The sequence below is a fragment of the Pollachius pollachius genome (genome assembly GCF_949987615.1).
Source record: "Pollachius pollachius genome assembly, chromosome: 15".
Classification (NCBI taxonomy): domain Eukaryota; kingdom Metazoa; phylum Chordata; class Actinopteri; order Gadiformes; family Gadidae; genus Pollachius; species Pollachius pollachius.
The window spans coordinates 9,908,097-9,928,833 of record NC_136948.1 but is presented as its reverse complement, the minus strand read 5'-3'; the positions used below and the strand labels follow the sequence as shown (position 1 = coordinate 9,928,833).

Sequence of the window (20,737 nt, the reverse complement as noted above, 5' to 3'; positions counted from 1 at the left end):
AAACTCATATGCTTGGCCATGTATGCACAACGAGGAGGTTGTGTCTGAAATTATACTTGGCAGTGATTTGTTATTGTTCACACTCCAAGAAAAGAAACTCCTCTAATGAGCTTATGACTAGAGCCATTACTTTAAAATGGCGGTCTCTAGTCTCTCAGAGTGTCAACAATTGCATCCTTCTAACCCGACCGCTTTCAGGGTCTCCTCCTTCTTCCCCTCCCTCTCCCATCAACCCATCCACAGCTCCCCTTTGTCAAGATATCATTTCTATATCCCTTATAGAAATGATCCCCTCCTCCGACCCCACTCCCCTTCCTTATTGCCACGCTCCTAATCAGGAAGTTGTCCGAGTGGCTCAGCGTCTGGTTGGCTGATAAACAGCTGATATCTCGGCCTATCGCGTGCGCCCTCCCCGACAAATAATAATAATAATAATAATAATAATAATAATATCAGAGCTGCCGTGGCAACGCATTCACCGTGACAATGAATAATTCAGACCAAAGCGACGATGGCTCGATGGCTGGGGTGGGGGGTGTCAGGAGGGTTTGGTGGAGATCAATCTTAAATTAGAATGGGCGATGACGGGCACGAGACAAGGCCTGCGGGGGCCCCGCTGTGCACTGGGATGGAGAAGGGGGCTGGAACATGACGAATGCACAAGAAATGACAGATGGAGAAAGCGAGAAAGTAAAGGGAAGTAATGGTGTGTGTATATATAGTACGGCTAGCATGTGCTGCCCCGTGGACGTGCGTGCGTCCTTGTGCGTTGCTATTTTTGTGCATTTGCGTGTGTTCTTATACGAATGTAGGGTTAAACTGTGACCTGGGAAATGAAGGAATTCACATTGAGTCTGGGGAAAACGAGAAATATAAGTGTATCCGTTTGATGTGTATGTGTGTGTGTGTGTGTGTGTGTGTGTGTGTGTGTGTGTGTGTGTGTGTGTGTGTGTGTGTGTGTGTGTGTGTGTGTGTGTCTGTGTCTGTGTGTGTGTGTGTGTGTGTGTGTGGACGTTGGCGCCTGCTTACTGGTAGCCGAAGGGACAGGCCCGGTCACAGACCAGGATCTTGCATCGTCTGTGGCGTGGGCGACACTGGCATGTCTCACAGCCATCGGCGTCCGTCTGCCGGCCAAACACACACTTGACACTGCATCCGGACAGCAGTGCACTGCAGTGCTCCTCTCCTGCACACACACACACAGAAAATCATACACATGACTGCAAAAAATGACACACATACACTCGAAAAATCACATACACACAAACACACACACAATCCAATACACACACACAAAATCCCATAAACACACACAATCACATGCACACACACGCCCAAAAGTACATGCACGCCCATATACACAGATGCATTTTATATAGATGCAATGTGGTGTTCCTCTGTAATGGGTAATGAGCGACACTTTTGGATTGCTAGACTCCCCCATTTTATCCGGTGACATGGTTTAGTAACAACCAGACCTTATAATGATCATTCAAGGCTTTTTCTGCAGTTCATGAGAGCCTCTCTCTGGACCCATTGAGGTGCACAGTAAACAAAGCCAGGATGGCTATTGTTATGCAAGTAAAGGCGGCTCTGTGGTCTTTTTGGCATCTGCGACGTTGTTCACTTTATAATTTATATTGATACATTTTTCATGAGCTTGAAGCTCAATAATGAATAGTCTGGAATTTCATGGCTCAAGACTAAATTCCGCGTTTTTTCCAGGGGGGGAGACAGAAAACTAGTGAGATATAATCTGTGGCCATCTAGGGACGTTTCAGAGCAGCCGCGTAACTCTGTAGCCATTACCGACCATCAGGGCGGGAATCACTCACACATATGCTCTGATTAAATGCACCGATGACAATCATTAACAAGGACACAATCGCAAATTCAGCCTGTGATCAAAAAGGCTCAAGCATCACTTAACAATACCATTTAGTTCCACGAAACACAAATGCAATCACTCGAGGATTACATTCCATTAAACTTCCCAATTTGTAACTGGATCGTTTCTTCCTGGAGGGATAAGTCCATTTTCTGAATGGTTATTTTTCTAAGTTAGTGGCGTAGGACTATAGAATTGGGACAAAGAACCAATTTTCAGGGGTAGTGTTGAATTTCTCACCTACAAAAAAAAAACTAACACCGTCGTGAAGGATGAAAGCATATCGACATGAGACAATTTGGGTGACCTATCAGAAATCATATCAGAACCTAATTCTGCAAATCAAGCATTTGGTTAAGTAAAGCTCCAGTGTATTTAAAATATAGAGGGACACGGAATAAAAACAAAAATGTTCTTAAACCATTTCATATTGGTTCAGACTGATGCCAGGGAATGTTTGCCATTGCAAAACAATATCCAGGGAAGGTGTTGCCTCTTCAGTTACATGTATTTTAGTACAAAGCGGTGTGGTACGTGTTAATAACAGGAGATATTGGACAGAGTTCTACTGACTGGTTTGGCAGCGGCAAGCCTGGCATCCCCGGGAGTCCGTGGGGTAACCGTAGCGACAGTCGCTCTCAGAAAGCAGGCAGTTCTCCTCAGGACAGGTAGGGGGCGCCATGGTGATGTAGCTGGGCTCTAAGGCACGAGCAGCGCACGCACACACAGACACACACAGACACACACACACACACACACACACACAAAATCGAAGCAGATGGTTAGACATTTTAGTGCTTCAGCAAAACTGCAGGGACATAACTTTAACAGGTGAAGAGCCAGGATCCCAATGACTAGTAACAATCGGAAAGAGGATTTTAAACTTTTCTCAAACCTAAACCAACAACCTCCATGACAGTGCAGGCAAGGGCAGAAAGGTCGTAATGGAAGCTGTCATACAGTCCTCTCTGAATCCATTACTAAGGTGCACTGGGGAAGGCATCTCCAAAAGTGTACATACCAACAAAATACACCAGTTGGGTGTCAGTTTGAAAATATAAATGTGTATTAATACAAAGCATTGCCACCCACCAGCCAAGCAAGACTAAACCCATTTATTTGTATAATCATGTCTTCTAAAAAAACATTCCTAAGTGTTTTATCAAATTATGTTATTAAGTAAATATGTGAATGCCTGAATAACTTAATGTGTCAGGCTTTTCATACCCTATGACTTCATACCCAAGATGATAAAAAAAAGGACATATTTTCAAGGTGCAAGTCCAGCCATGTTTTTGCTGCACCCTGGCACTGGCCCAACTGTTCTAATTAGAAAATCCAGAACCTTGTCTCTTAATGCTGAGCAGGACTTAAGCCTTCTGAACCAGGCCTTATCGATTGTGCTCTACAGCAGAGGATCTCAAACTACTTTTACTAATATAGCCCCACTAGAATATTTATTTTAAGCCGAGCACCCCCTTTCGCCAGCAAAAACACTTTTGGAGAGGATAATATCTGAAGAAGTAATATAATATAATGTATGTGTATATTATTTGATGTGAACATGAACGTGAAATGGCCGTTGCAAATATGCAGAAAGATATACCGACATTGTAGTTTTCTGAATGTTAAGTTGGTATTCCTATTTCGACACATTCTTTTTTACAGCTGCATTATGAAGCACTTGTTCATAAACAACATTAGAATATCCAAAAGTACTTAATATACTCTTTGATGTCGCTAGAACCCCTGAAATCTCTCAAATGGGCCTCAGGGGCTTGCATACCCCCATTTGAGAAACAATGCTCTACAGAACTGACATCCGTGCATCAGTGTGTAGATGGTGCATTTCTACATACGTTTTGAATATGGCAAAGACTCTAATAGCCCAATTCCCTTACAACATGAACGATTTAGGTAGGTCTTTGTAATAAGAGATGCAATGGCACATGGAAGATGCAGTTATTAGTTATTCTGGGAGAACAGCCACTGGCAGTTTTAAAACCCCATTAGAGGCTTTGAATTATGTTCTACAGACACCATCTTTATCTTTTGGATTGTTTTCCAGTTCTACAGTCATTGTCAGGAGGCCTAATGTTCACAAGGATTCGAGTACATTGACACACCACAATATCACATTGTATTTTAAGTTTCACACATCTATGAGTCAAATTGATTAAACCATGAGCCACTTGTGGCTTGTTGTTTTCATATTTCAAAAATGAGGAATATGAATTATGATGAACCTTGCTTCATCTTATTAGGTGGGCGAAAGTGTTGTGTGTGTGTGTGCATGTAAGAGTGTGTGAGTGTGTGATTTTCTGAGCTACAAATTAAGGTGTGTTTTGATCACATACACTTAGGCAAGCACTTAGCATTTGTACCATCCCATCCTCCCATAGTTCAGTAAGCATTAAACAGAAAAATATAATGGTCTGTCCGAAGGATGTCCAATTTAATAAATTGGGACAATTCCAAGAGCATTTACAATAATTACAACTTTTGGAATTGAAGTGATTCTTACAAGGGCAGGCAAAAGCCTAGAATGCAACTAGGACTGATCATGTGTATATATATATATATATATATATATATATATATATATATATATATATATATATATGTGTGTGTGTGAATGTACACGATTTGCCTTACATACTGTGTGGGATGTGTGTTGTGTGCCGCTGGTCAATTTGCATGTCTGACCATTATCTCAAGTCACTGGCAATCATCGATGTTGTCACGGCAACCGATCACAGTGTAAGCAACTGCATGGGAGCAATAACTAGCAGCGAGCGCCACCACACAGCGCTCCTGGGCTCAGTGATAATTACTTCCTGCAGAAACGCTACAAACCGGGACTGCGGACATCTTGTGACCGTTCCCTGAGGTGGGGGAGCTGGTCGTTCCTACCTGCCTTTCATAATCACCACTCAACCAGAAAACGAGCACCCTATCTGACTTGGAAAAGAACACACACATACCTGTCCAATGGCTGCACAATATAGCACATTTATATTCAAGGGTCGTGCTCCCCTACCATACAAAAAGATTTTGTGTTAGACCCAACCAATGACAACCACTAATCTAATAAGAGGCGGGATAAAAATAGCGTGGCAGAGGCACTTCCAACAACAACAAAGATGGATGCCGCTGATGTTAGAATGTCGCGTTGATTTCGCTATTGAGACAGTGTTAAACAAACTGGACGGTTTATATTCCCTAAAGCTTTTGTTGGGAAAATTTATGTGTTTTTTCCGTCGCTCAGTGCTGCATCAGCCGTATCGCTGCTGTGATTGGTTGTAGGCCTATCCAATTGCGTCCAGAGGCATTTTTGTCTGCGCCCGTTGGTGACGGAAATCAAAAATGACCGGAGAGGTCCCAGACGAATTGCAGTTTGCAATTCGTCTGGGACCTCTCCGGTCATTTTTTATTTATATATGTAGTAAGCTAGCATCGCCAGACAAATTACAGTTTGCAATTCGTCTGGCAATGCAAGCTTACTACAATACAGACATTCTTTTGAAAAATATTGTTTTTAACGCACACCCTGAAGTGATCAAATGCGACTGGGATTCCCCAAATAGCCCTACTCGAGACCAAAAAGGCCAAACAGGAAATGTGTCGAATTTTTGTTACACCCAATTTCAAAACACATCATATCGACTTGGAAAAGTGGTCATGTCAGAAAAGATAAACAGGTTCTTCAAAATATAGACAAATGAAGACAATAAAATCGCATTGGTACTTGGCTGGCCATAACGCTTATCTTAATATCTAGCCATGATAAGCCATTCCATCACACTTGTTGACACAATGTCACAAGCCCCGCCCACTAAAGTGCTGGGCAGGGAAACCCCCTAGTGGCCATGGGAGGAGGGCCCGGGAAGATCTTATCAGCGGTGTTGTTTCCTGCTGTAGGGAGATAGCTGCAGATAGCATCAGTGGTCGTTTAGTTGTTGATGGTCAAATATGTGAGGAGGGACAGGAGGGGAAGTCAGGGGAGGAGGAGGAGGGGCGGAGAGGAGGAGAGGAAAAGAAAGAAGGTGAGAGAGCCAAGGTCAGGCACAGACAGGGCTCTGATGGCTAAGAGGTGGTGTGTGTGTGTGTGTGTGTGTGTGTGTGTGTGTGTGTGTGTGTGTGTGTGTGTGTATGTGTATGTGTGAGGTGACTGAAAGAGGAGAGACAAGGCATGCGTCTCCCTCATGGGAATCGGAAAATCAACGAAGCAGGAAGAGAGAAAAAAACACCAATAACAACAGACTGAGGGAGTGTGTTTGAGAGGAAGGAGGAAATAAAAGAGAATATAAGCATGAGCTCATTTGTGTTTGTGTGTGTGTGTGTGTGTGTGTGAACTTCATTAAACAGTAACTGACACTGTGGCCATCTGCCTCAAGGTGACTGCCACAAACATCTTCCCCGCGCTCGCCCTCGCACACACACACACACACCACACACACACACACACACAAACACACACACACACATACACACACCACACACACACACACAAACACACACACACACCCCTTCAGTCTATTACTATACTCTCTTGCTTTTTGTCAGTGTCTTTGGAATTACCTTGTCTTCCAGTCTATATGACCCTTTTCAACATACCGTATTATTTTGTGTTTTCCAAAGTCAAGAACTAAAAGTTTAGTTACTATTATCAATATTCCCACACATTTTTCTTCCTTATTAAAAAAAACTGGGCCAGCAATTAACACCTGCGTGGCAGTGTACCAACGCAGCCTTTTGTGTTGCGTCTGTTTCCAAGGCAACATAATAAAAATATGATTTCTTTCACATATTTGTTTGTGGCCAAGTTCGACGTCAATCTTTAAGGGGTGTGAGGATACCACTTTTATCGACTCCCCATAACTTTCATTATCTGAAGATAAAAATATTGATCTAATTGATGTTTATGTGCGCAAGCCTTTCACACAAACGTGCAATCGCAAAGATTAAATCTGGACTTCACCAGCTTACAGGGAAATAACCATAACCTATTATTCAGCAGTATGCAGACTAAGCCGTGCATATACACTTACTCCTTGATGTGTGTGTGGGATGGTATTTTTTGAGGATAAAGATGCATTTTCTATAAGCCGCAGGTACGGCAAAACAGGGTTGTTTTTATGTAGTGTTGTCATGAAGTAATGCAAATGTTTATTGTACATCTTTTACTCGCAAACCTCAAATTTAAATGAGCATTTGTGCTTTCCACCGTGAAAGCATCGGGGACATCACAATTTATTGCTCAAATGCAAAACTGTTTTTTCTCTGAAGTCTTTGTGTTTGCAAAATCTAGCTAAGCCGGTCAGGAATAAAATCCTACCTTCGAAAAATACGTAATATCTGCCGCACAAACAGAATGCATGTCTTGCATATATATACATTTAATGGTTTTGTATATGTCTGTGTGTGTTTGTTGGGGTCCAGTCTCCAGTCTCCTTACAGGTGGGTAAAGCACAACATGGCTTGTTATATTTGCACGATAACTATCTGCAACATGCCATTTTTAGATGCAGAGTTTAATTTCCCATGTCAGTAAAATAATTATAATAAATTATGGAACTGACTACATCTGACACGATTTCCATTTGCCAAAAATGCGACATTAATTTGAAAGGCACCAAGGGCGATTGTTTTTGCGGCTCCAGCCTGCGAAATCAATTTTGTCCATTCACAATAAGGAGTTTTTGTCAGAGTCACCGTGGTACATTCAGAGACCTATTATCACCATGTTTTACATGCATTCATCATTCATCATTCATCTCAATAATCTCAATAGCAGTCGGTGCTACAAGCCTTTGATTACTGAATATAGGTTACTTTTTATACCATGACGTGGTGCAGTTATATAGCAAAAGTTTAGCATTGGATACCAACTTTGTCTGAAAGACTGATACGACCAAAAGTGAAACAACCTCAAGTCAACTCTATGCATAAAGAACGCCCCAAATGCAGACAAGACGCACCCAATTATCATAATTCCTCTCTCGCCATTCGCCACACCATTTTACAGTTGGATTAAAAAGTGAAACTCCATTATAATTGAATCCTCTGAATACATATGATATGTTGGGTGAATGGACGGAGCATAAGCTCGTTTTTATCCAGCTTTATAGGTTGAGGGCTGAATCCAGCTGTCTTTTTCACTGCCAAAATTGTAATTGAATAATGCAGCATATCCGCCTCGTAACTGATAGTTGACTGCAATATGTTGGGTCAGAGTTTACGATTTCGGACCCAACAATTTTACCGATTGTACTTACCCTAAAGTTTTATTTCAGTGTTTGTTTACACTTAAATACCTATATCACAGTTTTTCTATTGTGTGTGTGTGTGTGTGTGTGTGTGTGTGTGTATGCGTGCGCGTGCCTGCGCGTATCGGTGTGTGCGAGTGTATGCGTTTGTGTACATTTGCGTTTCTCGGTGAGTGTGTGCGCATGCATGGGTGTGCGAGTGAGTGTGCTTGTGTGTGTGCGGGTGCGTGTGCGTGTACGCACTTGCGTGCGCGTCTGTATGTGTGTGTGTGTGTGTGTGCGTGCGTACCTTCACAGACGGGACAGCACTCCCCGGGCACCTTGACCGGACTGAGGCAGTTGTGGGCGCAGGCGGCGGCCACGCAGCGCCGCTCGCCCGCCACACACTGGCAGAAGGTGCAGTCGTCCTCGCGCCAGTGCTCGCCGTGCCCCACGATGCGGCCGTTGACGTAGCAACCGGCGGCGCTCAGCGCGGGGAAGATGGGATCTGCGGGTCGGGATGGGGGGGGAATTTTAGTTTGACCGTTTTTTGGGGGGAAAAACATGGAAAATCTTTTAACGCGAGATATTATACCACCAGGTGTGAGTGTGATTAGCCGTTACAAGCCGTTTTGAAAATCGGCCTCTGCTGACATCACAGGTGGGCGTGTCCACCTAGATGTGTGCTGGATAGATCAGTCTACCAGCCTTCCCAGTGGACCGCAGCAAACGTTGCTCATCTATCCGTCACACATCCAGGTGGACACGCCCACTTGTGATGTCAGAAGAGGCTTGTAACGGCTAATCACACACACACCTTGTGGTATATTATGTCACCTTTAAGTGAAATGAAATACGAGATTGTGTATAATCACGGATCAACTTTTGATAGCCGTAGCATATGCAGGAAAATTCATATGCTCATATTCACAGCCACACCTAGCGGGGAAACAATTCCCACGGATGAATCGAGGAACTTTCAAAACAGCACGTTTGTGTTCTTTCTCTCTGCGTTAGGATAGGAAACAATCTGAAATAACAACTTTCACAGGCCAGTGCTGGACACATTCACCGGTGTGTAACGTCGAATCAAGATACCTCAGATCCATTACTGAGTGCCAGCAGTCACGGCTGGCTTTCTATACAGATTGAATGGAATCTGTTGGTTATTCAGTGTAAATATGCGAAATATGCCAAACGTGTCGGTGGATTTGATGCTGTTTGAGTGGCGCGTGACCATTAAGGCCAATCAGAGTCTGTCAATCGGAAATCTCTGCCTGCTCATTGATCCGAAGATACTGCCATGCTTGCTTAAAAAAAGTCTATATATATATATATATATATATATATATATTTATTTATTAGGGGTGAAGCAGTTCACAAAGCTCACGGTTCATTAGGATCCGGAAAGCTGGCGTCACGGTGTCATGTCATTTTATATTTGCATTAGGATTCCCCATCGGTCATCGTAACAGTAAACAACATGGATAGCTCGGCTTCCAGCAGTAAATGGAAACAAACAAAAACAAACAAAACACTAGTTAAGCTGGTGCGTGTGTGTGTGTGTGTGTGTGTGTGTGTGTGTGTGTGTGTGTGTGTGTGTGTGTGTGTGTGTGTGTGTGTGTGTGTGTGTGTGTGTGTGTGTGTCTTACCCTCACAGACTGGGCAGCACTCTCCGGGAGGAGTGTATTGCCGTGTGCAACGCAGTTTACCACACTGGGCATGGTAACAGTTGGCCACTCCCCCTTTGCATCGGCAGAAACGGCAGCCGTCCAATTGGAAGAGCTCGCCCTCTTCGCGCTCCACCCCTCCGAACAGACACACTGACTTGGTATCTACCATGAAGAAGGACGAGGGTACAATTCCAATATAGGATAAGAGATTGGGATTTTATTATCAATGCACACAAATAGCAAATTGTTGATGAAAGTGGTGCAACGGCTCATTGACACTCCTACCACAAACTAATGGAAGGAGAATACCAAAGGTATATTCAAAATTGTCTTTGTTTGTCAACTATCACCTATTTGCTTGTACCGAACTGAACGGGGGGGGGGGGGGTCTTTAGTTGACCTAAGATGGTTGTGAGTGTGTGTGGCTGATGGCTGGATTAAGCAGCCTAACCTAGCCTGAGTCAGACTGATTGGACCCAGCCCAAGAGCCCAATCAGTCTGACTCGGGCCATGTGAGGCTGCTTAAATTGAACTAAAATGATTGTTGTGGGTGTGTGTGGCTTATGGCTGGATTAAGCAGCCTCACATGACCCAAGTCACACTGATTGTACTCTAGGGCAGGGTGGGGCTGCATACCTGTCACCTGCCAATGCCCACAAACAACATTTAATAGTAGTGGTCGGCTTAGCTCAGGAGGTAGAGCAGTTGTCTTGTAACTAAGGTTGCTAGTTCGTCCTGAGCGAGACACTAAACCCTAACTCCTGACGAGCTGGCTGTCGCCTTGCATGGTTGACTATGCCGTCGGTGTGTCAATGTGTGTATTAACCGATGTAAGTCGCTTTGGATAAAAGCGTCTGCTTAATGCCGTAATTGTAATAGTAATATATAATATGGGGCGGTTTTCCAAGTTTTAACCACAACTTGAAAATCAAAGCATTACCACAGTGCAATGTGTTTGAGGACCACGTCCAGCTGTTTCCACCGATGCATTTGTGGATCGCTCAAGCTCTTTCTTCATTGATAATCCAGAGGAGCGGTTGACATGAATGAAAGGGTGTGTGAACCACTTTGAACATATGGAGGCCAAAAACAATGATGGATAAAGCACCAAGGTGGAGGAATGGTTGGGGAGGGAAAGTGTGGAAAAGACTTTAAGATTAAAGAAAACCTGCACTGAGTGGTAAACATAAGCCGAGATATTACAGGTATGGTTTGGGTTTGTGTGTTTCTTCGCACCCATGTGTTGTGCATGTCTGAAGATAAAGATCTGCTACATCTTGGTATCCATAGCAACCAAAAGCACAAGCTAACTTCACATTCTCAGTCAGTGCCTAATCTAATGGTTTTACTTCTACTCGCATCCACGTACACGCACGCACGCACACACACGCGCGCGCACCGCACCGCACCCAGTTGATCCCTGTTTTTCACCAGGCCGTGTTCAGGTTAAGAGCGCTGTCCTTTACCCCCTGTACTTTAGCTCCCTGCGCTCCCTATTCTGCCAATCCCCTCCCTTTCACCATCACTTCTCCCGCCACCTATTTTCTTTTTTCATTATTGAAGGGAGAGGGTGTTTTCTCCTGAAAATTGGACCAGCAGTGGGTGGCACAAACCGGGCGGAAAATCGGGTTAAAAGAAGTAGTGTCATTATTACTTTCATTTGAATGTACTGCATGGTTATTCTTCTGTTGGATAAAAATGTTAAGTTAACATACATTTCAATTGTGATGTCTGCTTGACATTTTGCTTGCAGTAGTCATCTTTAATTGTGTAGCAAACACTTCTAGGGATTAATTCATTAAAATCCATCAATCATTAAAAGCAGATCAAGTTGAAATAAAGCAAGATTAATTAAGATCGAATTACCACAGATGATCCACTAAAGCGAACACTGAATTCACTCAGGCAGTTGGGAGTTGAAAGCGAATTGCTGAGGTTAAAACAGGAAGTACTGAACGATTAAATGCTACGCTTTTAAGTGCTGAATGTCTCAACGCTGAACATGTTGACATGCTATATGCATAGACATCTATGAGATGAATGAATCATGTTGCACACATGCATCCGTGATTACTCAGTAGAAGAATAGCTAAGGTATGTAAAGAGATATATATATATATATATATATATATAGCAAAGAAGTACCAATGTACCGAATAACTTTCACTCTGGTCTTTCCAGCTACATAGATGTTTAATTAGAAACGGTTAAATGTCTGTCAAAACATATGGCGCTTTGGGTGTTTATTCGTACAATGTATTTATACAAGCTTGTTGTGATAAGGAAAAAGTTGAATGCTTGGCAGGATTTATTACACAGATGTGTATCGCAAAGATACGCAAATACAGTTTTTATTAATATAACACGTAAATGTCTATGTGTTTTAATATCATTCCCGAACAATCGTAGTGGAATGGCAATACTGACCCTGTGGAGCCAGAGTAAGAAAGAGGATATCAACATGCACATATATTCTCCCACTGTGTTTCACACAGATATGTCACTGTGGTCCCATAGACATCAGCGTAGAAAGACTGCAGATAGGCTTGCAAGATATACGGTAACTCAAGCCTTGATCCCAGAATCCAGGTGTCTCACCCCACCCCCACTGTGTCACTGGACTTGAAAGGCACCCTGGCTGTAAGCTACAGACAACCAGCGAGGGAATGAGTGAAAGCCTCCTCTTGGGCTCGATGTTGTGTTGCTTGTGGTGAGACAAACAAACACACACACACATGCGCATACACAGACACATACAAAAGCCAAAATAAATGGGAATTCATCCCATTCTCACTCGCTGCGAGACAACACCGCTAATGACCAATGGAAAGCCTCCTGGAGAACTAGTGACAGCCACTTGCTGCTGAGACTTGGCGAGCGGTCACCATCTTTTGTGAGGCTGGGTTTTAAGGCTGTCAGACCTCACCTGCTCCCCTTCCCAAACTCCCTTTGGCTCATGACACAGAGAAGGGGATAAAACGGACATATACACAGGCTGGATTACCAGTATTTTTTTGGGGTCCAGTTTGCTCCTGTTGAAAGGCCTGGAGGAGGATAAGGCCTAGTTTTTCCATTGGCCACTACTGTACCCAAACCCCCCAGCTTCCCCTTCTGTCAAATTCCCCATGACCATCCGTGTTTTAGCAATGATGTGTGCCCAGTGCCCACATTTGGATGTGACTGATGGCATGTATGGGGTGTTCAGGACAGAGAGTTGGAGAATAACATTCATCCTCCCATTAGAGAAGGCTTTAATCAAAGTGGAACATGTCTCAACAAGAGAGCAAAAAGTGTTCAAGAGTAAAAGATTTAGACAGAGAAAGGGAGGTTGGTGAAAAACAAAAAAGAAGTTGCATTTCTTTGAAAGATGAGATGGAGGTCACTTCACAGATTTTGCCTTGGGCGGTCCTGTCCCTGTCTGTCTGTCTGTCTGTGCCCCCCCCCCCCCCCCCCCCCCCCCCCCCCCCCACCCCCACACTCTCATTCCTCTTTCCGTCTTCCCCTGCCCTCTTTCTTCTTGTTCTGTCCCTGTACCTCTCTTCTCCCTTCCTCTCCTCTGCCTCAAAAAGCATCTTGAATTTGGCTTATATTTGAGCGACCTTTGTGTAGTCGGCACGTGTTTGAGAGACATTGTGTATGTACGTGGTAGCTTTTTTTACAGGGGGGTGAAAGCGTTCATTTTAACGAGCTTCACCCCATTTCAAAAGTCGGATTTCCCTTTTGCCAGATCCCTCCACCAGCCAATGTCCACATACAACCCCACCCCACTTACCTGCACACAAGGGTTGTCAGGATTCAAAAACACTGGCTCCTAACATCCTTGGCAGCCATTAAAACTGGATTCTTCCCTCCCTACTCATTTCTATTTCTATCTGGGCTGTTAACAAAGGACAGTTATACCGCTCAAAGTTGTCATGATTGCACCCTCACTCCCAATTGTGGCTCAGTGTGTGACTGGCCGATTAAAGCTAATGTACCCTAGTTGATAGAGGAATGGATGCAATCTCGTTATGGTCAACAAGGCATTTTCCTTCCAATTTTAGCACCCAGTTTTCTCATATTTGACTTTGATGTACAAATTCTGCTGAAGATTTCTGAACAGATGTACTTTGTGTTAATAATGAAATTATTTGATAAGCGCAAAGACTAAGAAAATGAACGCCATCACTACTAACAATGCAGATGCATTTACCACTTTACATTTAGTTAATAACAACATTCCCCCGTGAATCTTAACAGGGGCATAATCATCATATGGGAATATTCTAATTTTGTGCATCAATAGATTAATCGAATAATCAGAATGTGCTGTGCTGATGTTGCTCATGGATGTCTGTGTACGCGTGACTGTTGTGCGTGTGTGCATTTTCGTTATTTTGTGTGATTTTGTGTACCTGTGATTGTGTGTGTCTCTGTGTGTAATAATATATTCAGGGAAGTGCTCATTTATGTCATAGGGATTGTTAGTCATCTAATGATCTGTGTGACCTTCTCATACACTCAGACAAAGGCTCTGCATTTGTGTAAGGGTGTGTGTGTGTGTGGGTGTGTATCCAGCAGCTGAGCAGCTTTCGACATATTCACTTAAAATGCCAGTACTCAGCACCAAACTTTTATGGCATAGTTAAGTGAGTGAGAGATGTGTGTGCGTGCGTGTGGTGTGTTGAGTTAAGAGAAAGACCACTCCAAAGAGATGCCAGAGAGTCAATGATATTAACTTTGTGCATGAACTCATGTGTTAGTATGATCATTTCGTCTACTCCAGCACAGATGGCTTCCTCCAACCACAATGTTGAGACATAAAGCAGTGCTTTTGTAGTTTGTATGTCCCTGGAGCGCGTACACACACACACACACACACACACTCCTTGCTCACCCTCTCATCTGCCCAACATCGCTCATACGTTTTAAAAATGATCCCAAACGTGCGCATTGAAACGGAAATGGAAACATTCACAGCCTGTTCCTTGTTCCTTTAACCTCCATAAGGAAACGTGTGTTTTTCTGCTTGCTTCATCTCTCACACTACTATACTACACTACTTTTACACTACAGCTTAGCAGCAACTTCGGCCTTCAATAAAAGCTTGATAATTTCTTACGAAGGCTTTTATTAGTATTTTTGCTCGGCTTTGCAATCACTCAAATGGATCTAGCCGACTCCCTGAGAGTTCTGTTCACTCTTAAGAAATAAATTGGGGAAACAGTTAAGCCTTTAGAAAAGCAAAGAAACATTTTACCCCTGTGACATCCTTCTTTTACAGCGATATCAACAGGCAGTGTGGACAAGTAATTGATGTGTCTGGTGTGTGTGTGTGTGTGTGTGTGTGTGTGTGTGTGTGTGTGTGTGTGTGTGTGTGTGTGTGTGTGTGTGGGAATAAATATTAAGAAACCTCTTCCCCTGAAGCGTGTATCTTCTTGTGAGTACCATAGGAAGACTTAAACTAATCGACTTCAAAGTGGACTGTGTTTTCGCAGCAGACACAATGAGGGAGACACACAAGTGTTGGTCACAACGACTGACCCTCTAGTTGAACCCCCACCGTTCCTCCACCTCCTCTTCTGGAGAAAAACGCCACTGGCTTCTGAACACGGAATCAGAAAATGATTTAAACTGCAGGTGCAAATGGGGCTCCTGAAAGAATTCCAGTAGCGTTGGGTCAGGCGAATTATTATTGGCTATCGGGACTGCGGCGCAATGCACCCTACAGCTGCTCTCCATATTGATTTTCAATCTCTCTGCGCTCTCTATATCTCCCTCTCTTTCGCACACACAGATCTTTTTTTTGGACTGAGGACGCATTCAAACAGACGTACAATGCCTTTCACCGTTTCCCCCTGAAATGGTGAAAGGTTTTGCTGATTCCATGCACGCACATGCTTGCGCACACACACACACACACACACACACACACACACCTCTGTTGCTGGATCTCTGTGCAGCACGTTGCCATAGTGACAGAGTTGTCGTAGCAATGAACAGATGTTTGTTTGACTGATGATGTTATAAGTGCTGCACCTGCTGTCTCTTATGCCATTGGTCCTCTCCGTCTCTCTCCCACGTTCACCTCCCTCTCCCTCTCTTTTCTCTCTCATCAATATTTACCCCACTACTTCAAAGCCCTAGTTATGGGACTTCAAGTTATTTGGGTTCTGTTTTGTTTCAAACCCATAGAGCATAATCGTTTGTATAGCTTCCCTCTTTGTACAAAAGAGAAAAACACTGCTGGAGTCACTATTTGTTTCTTTGATGATTAGGTGCTCTGGTGCCACAGCTCTTTTGCAACATCTTGTTTTAAGGGGGACTTAATAGGGGTAAAATCGCTCCTTAAAGAATACGCCTCTCTTTGTTTTACAAACCCATAAAATCGTACATTTGTCTTGCGGAAAAAAGGCACACATAGTGCAGCCTCTCCAATGCCGTAGGAAGACAAACTGAACACTAGCATCACCCATTATTCCCAATAATATTCACATCAAATGATCTACACAACCACATGTGTTTTTATTTATAATTGGGAGTTCTGGAACAGATATGTAAAATTGTATGCTTTACTACATATAAAATATTAATTAATCCTGTTACTGTGACAACATCCAACGTGTGCATGTGAGAGTAAGTGTGTGTGCCTGTGTACGTGTGTATTTTCACCCACCATTAACACATTGGTAGTGGTCACAGCAACTCCCTGGAGTGCCGTTGCCGTTGGCGACCATCTGGGGATAGGTGCCCGGTGGACAGGAGGGAACGACACAGCTACCTGTTGGAAGACACTCACACCTGTACACACGCAAGCGCACACCCACACCCACACCCACACAAGCATCCCCACACACAAGCACACACACACAGACAAGCACGTGCACACAAGCAAGAACCCCCACACACAGACGCGCACACAGCACGCACACAAACACAATAGCCCATGATTCATTTTTCCTCCAAAATAAAAGAGCATTTACGTTTCCGTCAGTAGAAAAAGCAGTGATGCAGGGCGGATAGTTGGCTTGTTGAATCACATGCTAGTCTCTGTTAGTTATTGCACACATCAGTTCTCACTGGCTAATATTCAGGCTGCTTTATCAGCAGCTCTTTCTGTTGAACTCACCACAATGGTTGTGTGTGTGTGTGTGTGTGTGTGTGTGTGTGTGTGTGTGTGTGTGTGTGTAGGGGGGAGGTAGGTGATGAATATTTATCTATTCTGCTTCTAGACTTCCTGCAAGCTGTCAACTGAATTACAGCTGAACGGACACTTTGGTGGTCTAATGGTATAAGGTGTTAAGAGGCAGTGAACATATCCTCCAAATACATATATTTCTGTAAACAACATCAATTCTTTTCAGAATCAACTAATCTCAATACCAGATTCAGCATGATATGTTTTAGAGTATAATTCACCTTTTGTTACCTTAAACGCATAGCATGGCTTTTCCCTGCAAATGTATTAACTAAACAGGAGGAAAACCCGAACACCGCTACATTCGAAACAATAAACATTCAAGACGGAGCCTAATCTTGACTAATTCAATGAAACTGTATGTTCGACTCAGCCTTGATTTGCCTTCCCACTTCTGATTAAGAGTCGAAGGCTGATAAATGTACAATCATTTGCCTCAGAAGTTAATGCTCAGGCTCTTATCGAGGATCAGGGAGTCACCAACGAAATAGTACCCATTTGTTTTTCTGAACACGCCCGTCTCTGTCTTACCTAGTAGGAAGAGTACAGCACCCGTCGGCGGTCAGTCGGACCTGGGTCTCGTAGCTGTCTAGTGGGCAGTTCCCCTGCTGGACCAGGGGGCACTCCACGGCACTGCAGTCCACGCTGTAGACTGGAGACGACAAAAGACACAGAATTTGAGTTTGATTTTTGGAGGAGGCTACACGATCCACCTCGCTGGTTAACCATGCACACCTGGTTAGACCTCATTTGGCTGTACCAAGTGGAGCTGAATGGAGAGGGGCTCCTGGCAGGGATCCTGTTCAATTACCGGTAAGATAGTTCTAAGAATGAAATTTACAATCTGAAATTATAACCAGCATCATGCATCTGAGGTGGCAAGGAGAACTTTAACACATGATCACAGCCATTGCGACTACCTTGACAGAGAGAGCAATGTCCAGACATTGAAAGCAAGTATGCAAACATGAAATGGGCTGCTTGGGAACCTGTCCAGGTCTCCCTCTTCCCACTACAGTATTAAATGAATACACCTAACCACAAATCTGGTGTACCGTCACAGTGGTCTGTATATAGAACCGAAATTGGAGCTTCCCGAAATCCCAATAGACCCCATTCACCTATACCTTAACCATCAAACAACGATTCTGCATTCCGTTTCCCCACCCAGCGACTGAGTAGAACATTTTGATGGGTTTCCCCAAAGCTTCTAGAAGATGTACCCGCCCAACTTTCCAATGTGGCCTATATGGCAAACAAGCCCTAAAGTGCATCAACAACCTGCATCGGCTGCGGTGCGACTAACCGCCACAATCGGCTGACTGCTGAACGTGCAGAACATGGCAGCCCTGCGTTTTTACTTCCAGGGATTTTCCACACACACACACACACACACACACACACACACACACACACACACCCTCGCACACGCACACACACGTCTTTAAACTTATCTTTGATCCTTGTCTTACAAAAAGAAAAGAAAAAAAAAACCTTGGAAAGATTACAAGGTACGAGCGTGGAATTCCAAAGGCGACCTACTCACCGGGCTTACACTCGTAGAGGTCGCAGCACTCGCCCGGGCGGCCCGTAGCCTTGGTGATCAGGATGGTGAGGTGTCCCGGCTGGCAGAGCTTGCGGAGGCAGCCCGAGGGGCGGCAGACGCAGCGGGACGGCAGGGGGCAGCACTGTCCCGCCGGGGCGTAGCCCTCGATGAGCACTGCGTCCTCTGGGCAGCGGGGCGAGAACTGCACCTCGCACCGGGCCTTGGAGCAGTCGGGACGGGAGTCTGGGGGGGAGCAGCAGGGCATTGTGCGTTACGATGGGACGATGGGGCAGTGTGGGGGTTCTGGATGAGGGCGCCGCTAGTACCAGTCCAGAGGTGGAAGGAGAGCGAGCGGAAAAAAGTGTGGAAGAGAGCGGTATAGAGCACGTTTCTTTTTCGCCCAAAAAAATCAAAGTTTTCGGCACACTTTCAGACCGCCTGGTACCGGAAATTAGATAAGGCTTAGATCGGCTAAGTGCGCTAATTTTGGGACCCCGCCCACTTTTGGCGGTGGAAACCCGAACCGTGACGTGTCATGAAACACACCATTAAACAACCAAAAACACAGCCCCTCTCCTTCCCCATGTTTCTCCGCCATTGAGAAGTGTTGCATTTCATGCACCTGTGGTCAACAGGCAGAACAAATCAGGGAAGAGATGACCTGATTGGTCAGAAATGAGCTGGCAGCAGTCTCAAATTGAGGTGCATTCAACTCAAAAACAGATTATTCTTACTGGGGAATTCACGCACTAATAGCCGACAGATGGCTTTGGCATTTCCAGCAAATTGCGATGCAGGCGCTGAGAGAGCATGCTAATGCCACAGTGTTTTGTTGGCCATTTCCAAGAGGGATAAGCTTCTTGGACACTTACAGTACCGTGCCACACAGAAAGCCAAGCACCATTATAAATATTTTAAAAACAGCATCGCTTATTATTGTGCTCATATGCAACGTGTGCTACAAACAAATAACACATGTACAAAGTCGAGGTGGACCATAACCATGGGGTGAAAGCTTTGCCCATCCTTCTTAGAACTCCCAGCCCAAAACACATTTTTATGTTTGATTTCCAGCTCAAGCCGGGGGCTAAGAATTCACCCTCTAAAAGGATTATCCCCCTTATTATTTATAAGGGAATGGTATTGTAAGGAACTTTGTAGAACAGCATCTACCAAAGGATAGATGTGCTTCTTCATTCCTCAGAGCCTTACATAAGACATTGTACTAGATATTTAAAGTCCACGTTTTTAAATGAATAACCACACTATGACTACACTATTTAATTTCACAATCAGTAAAAAACAAATTATAGTCTATTTAAAAATACGACATACTCAAAAGTAAAGTGAAGTGCAAGACAACGCAATATAATTAGCATGCAAGCGTTCCTTTATTATACAACAACACACTGAAAAATAATGACAATTAACGAATTGTTTGACAGTTGTAATATTAAGAGTTCAGAATGATGATCTATCTTTCAAGGTTGTTTTTTTTATCCTTAACGTAAGCCCATTTTTAAATATTCTATATATATATAAAGAAAGAACACCACAACATATCGCTCGTCAATCGAGATAATTGTCCCTAATGCGCCGTCCTATGGGATACAAAATTAGCGCTCACTAATGGAGATCATCGCTCTAGTCTCTCTAGGCACTCAAGGGCTGAGCCTCATGGCAGTCATAGTGAAGGAAGCCAAATCCCCAACTGGTCTCCATGGAAATTCTGCATCTGAACACGTGGCAGAAGAAGGTAGCCAAAGTCAACTCATCAAAGGCCTGGAAACCAGGGATTCAAACTGCTGCCACCCGCAATCTCAGTTAGGACTTGTGCTTGGTACCATGGTTGGGGCTAATACTATCAGATGGCATCGTGTTGGAGGAACATGTTGAAGTAAACCATCAGAAGCAGTAAACTTCTGATCGATTAGAAATGGTCAGGGTAAGGGATTAGGGTTGTCCCTTTTAGGTAAGATGTGATACGTTTAGGTAACGCTTTGGCCTGGCAAAGACAAACATAATGATCTCGCTCTGATACCTGTGTTTAGCGACAGAATGTCCGTAGAGATTCTACCCACTGCAACAAGCTTTAGGGGAGGGGAGAGAGAAAGAGAGAAAGAGCTGAGAGAGAAAGAGAGAGAGAACTGAGAAGAGAGAGAGCGAGAGCAAGAGCGAAAGAGAGAGAGAGCGAGAGCGACAGAG

General features: G+C 44.0%; 1 protein-coding gene across 1 annotated transcript in view; it reads right to left on the bottom strand.

Annotated features, from left to right (window-relative positions):
- The window catches only part of crim1 (cysteine rich transmembrane BMP regulator 1 (chordin-like)), a 76,031-nt gene that overhangs the window by 15,226 nt on the left and 40,068 nt on the right, over nt 1–20,737 (bottom strand). The window contains exons 3-9 of the mRNA XM_079751798.1: nt 18,533–18,775; nt 17,518–17,638; nt 16,465–16,589; nt 9,789–9,971; nt 8,447–8,644; nt 2,462–2,587; nt 1,030–1,186 (exon numbers count right to left, since the gene is read on the bottom strand). Of these exons, the coding sequence (XP_079607924.1) occupies nt 1,030–1,186; nt 2,462–2,587; nt 8,447–8,644; nt 9,789–9,971; nt 16,465–16,589; nt 17,518–17,638; nt 18,533–18,775 (1,153 nt within the window). The remainder of the gene's footprint in view (nt 1–1,029; nt 1,187–2,461; nt 2,588–8,446; nt 8,645–9,788; nt 9,972–16,464; nt 16,590–17,517; nt 17,639–18,532; nt 18,776–20,737) is intronic.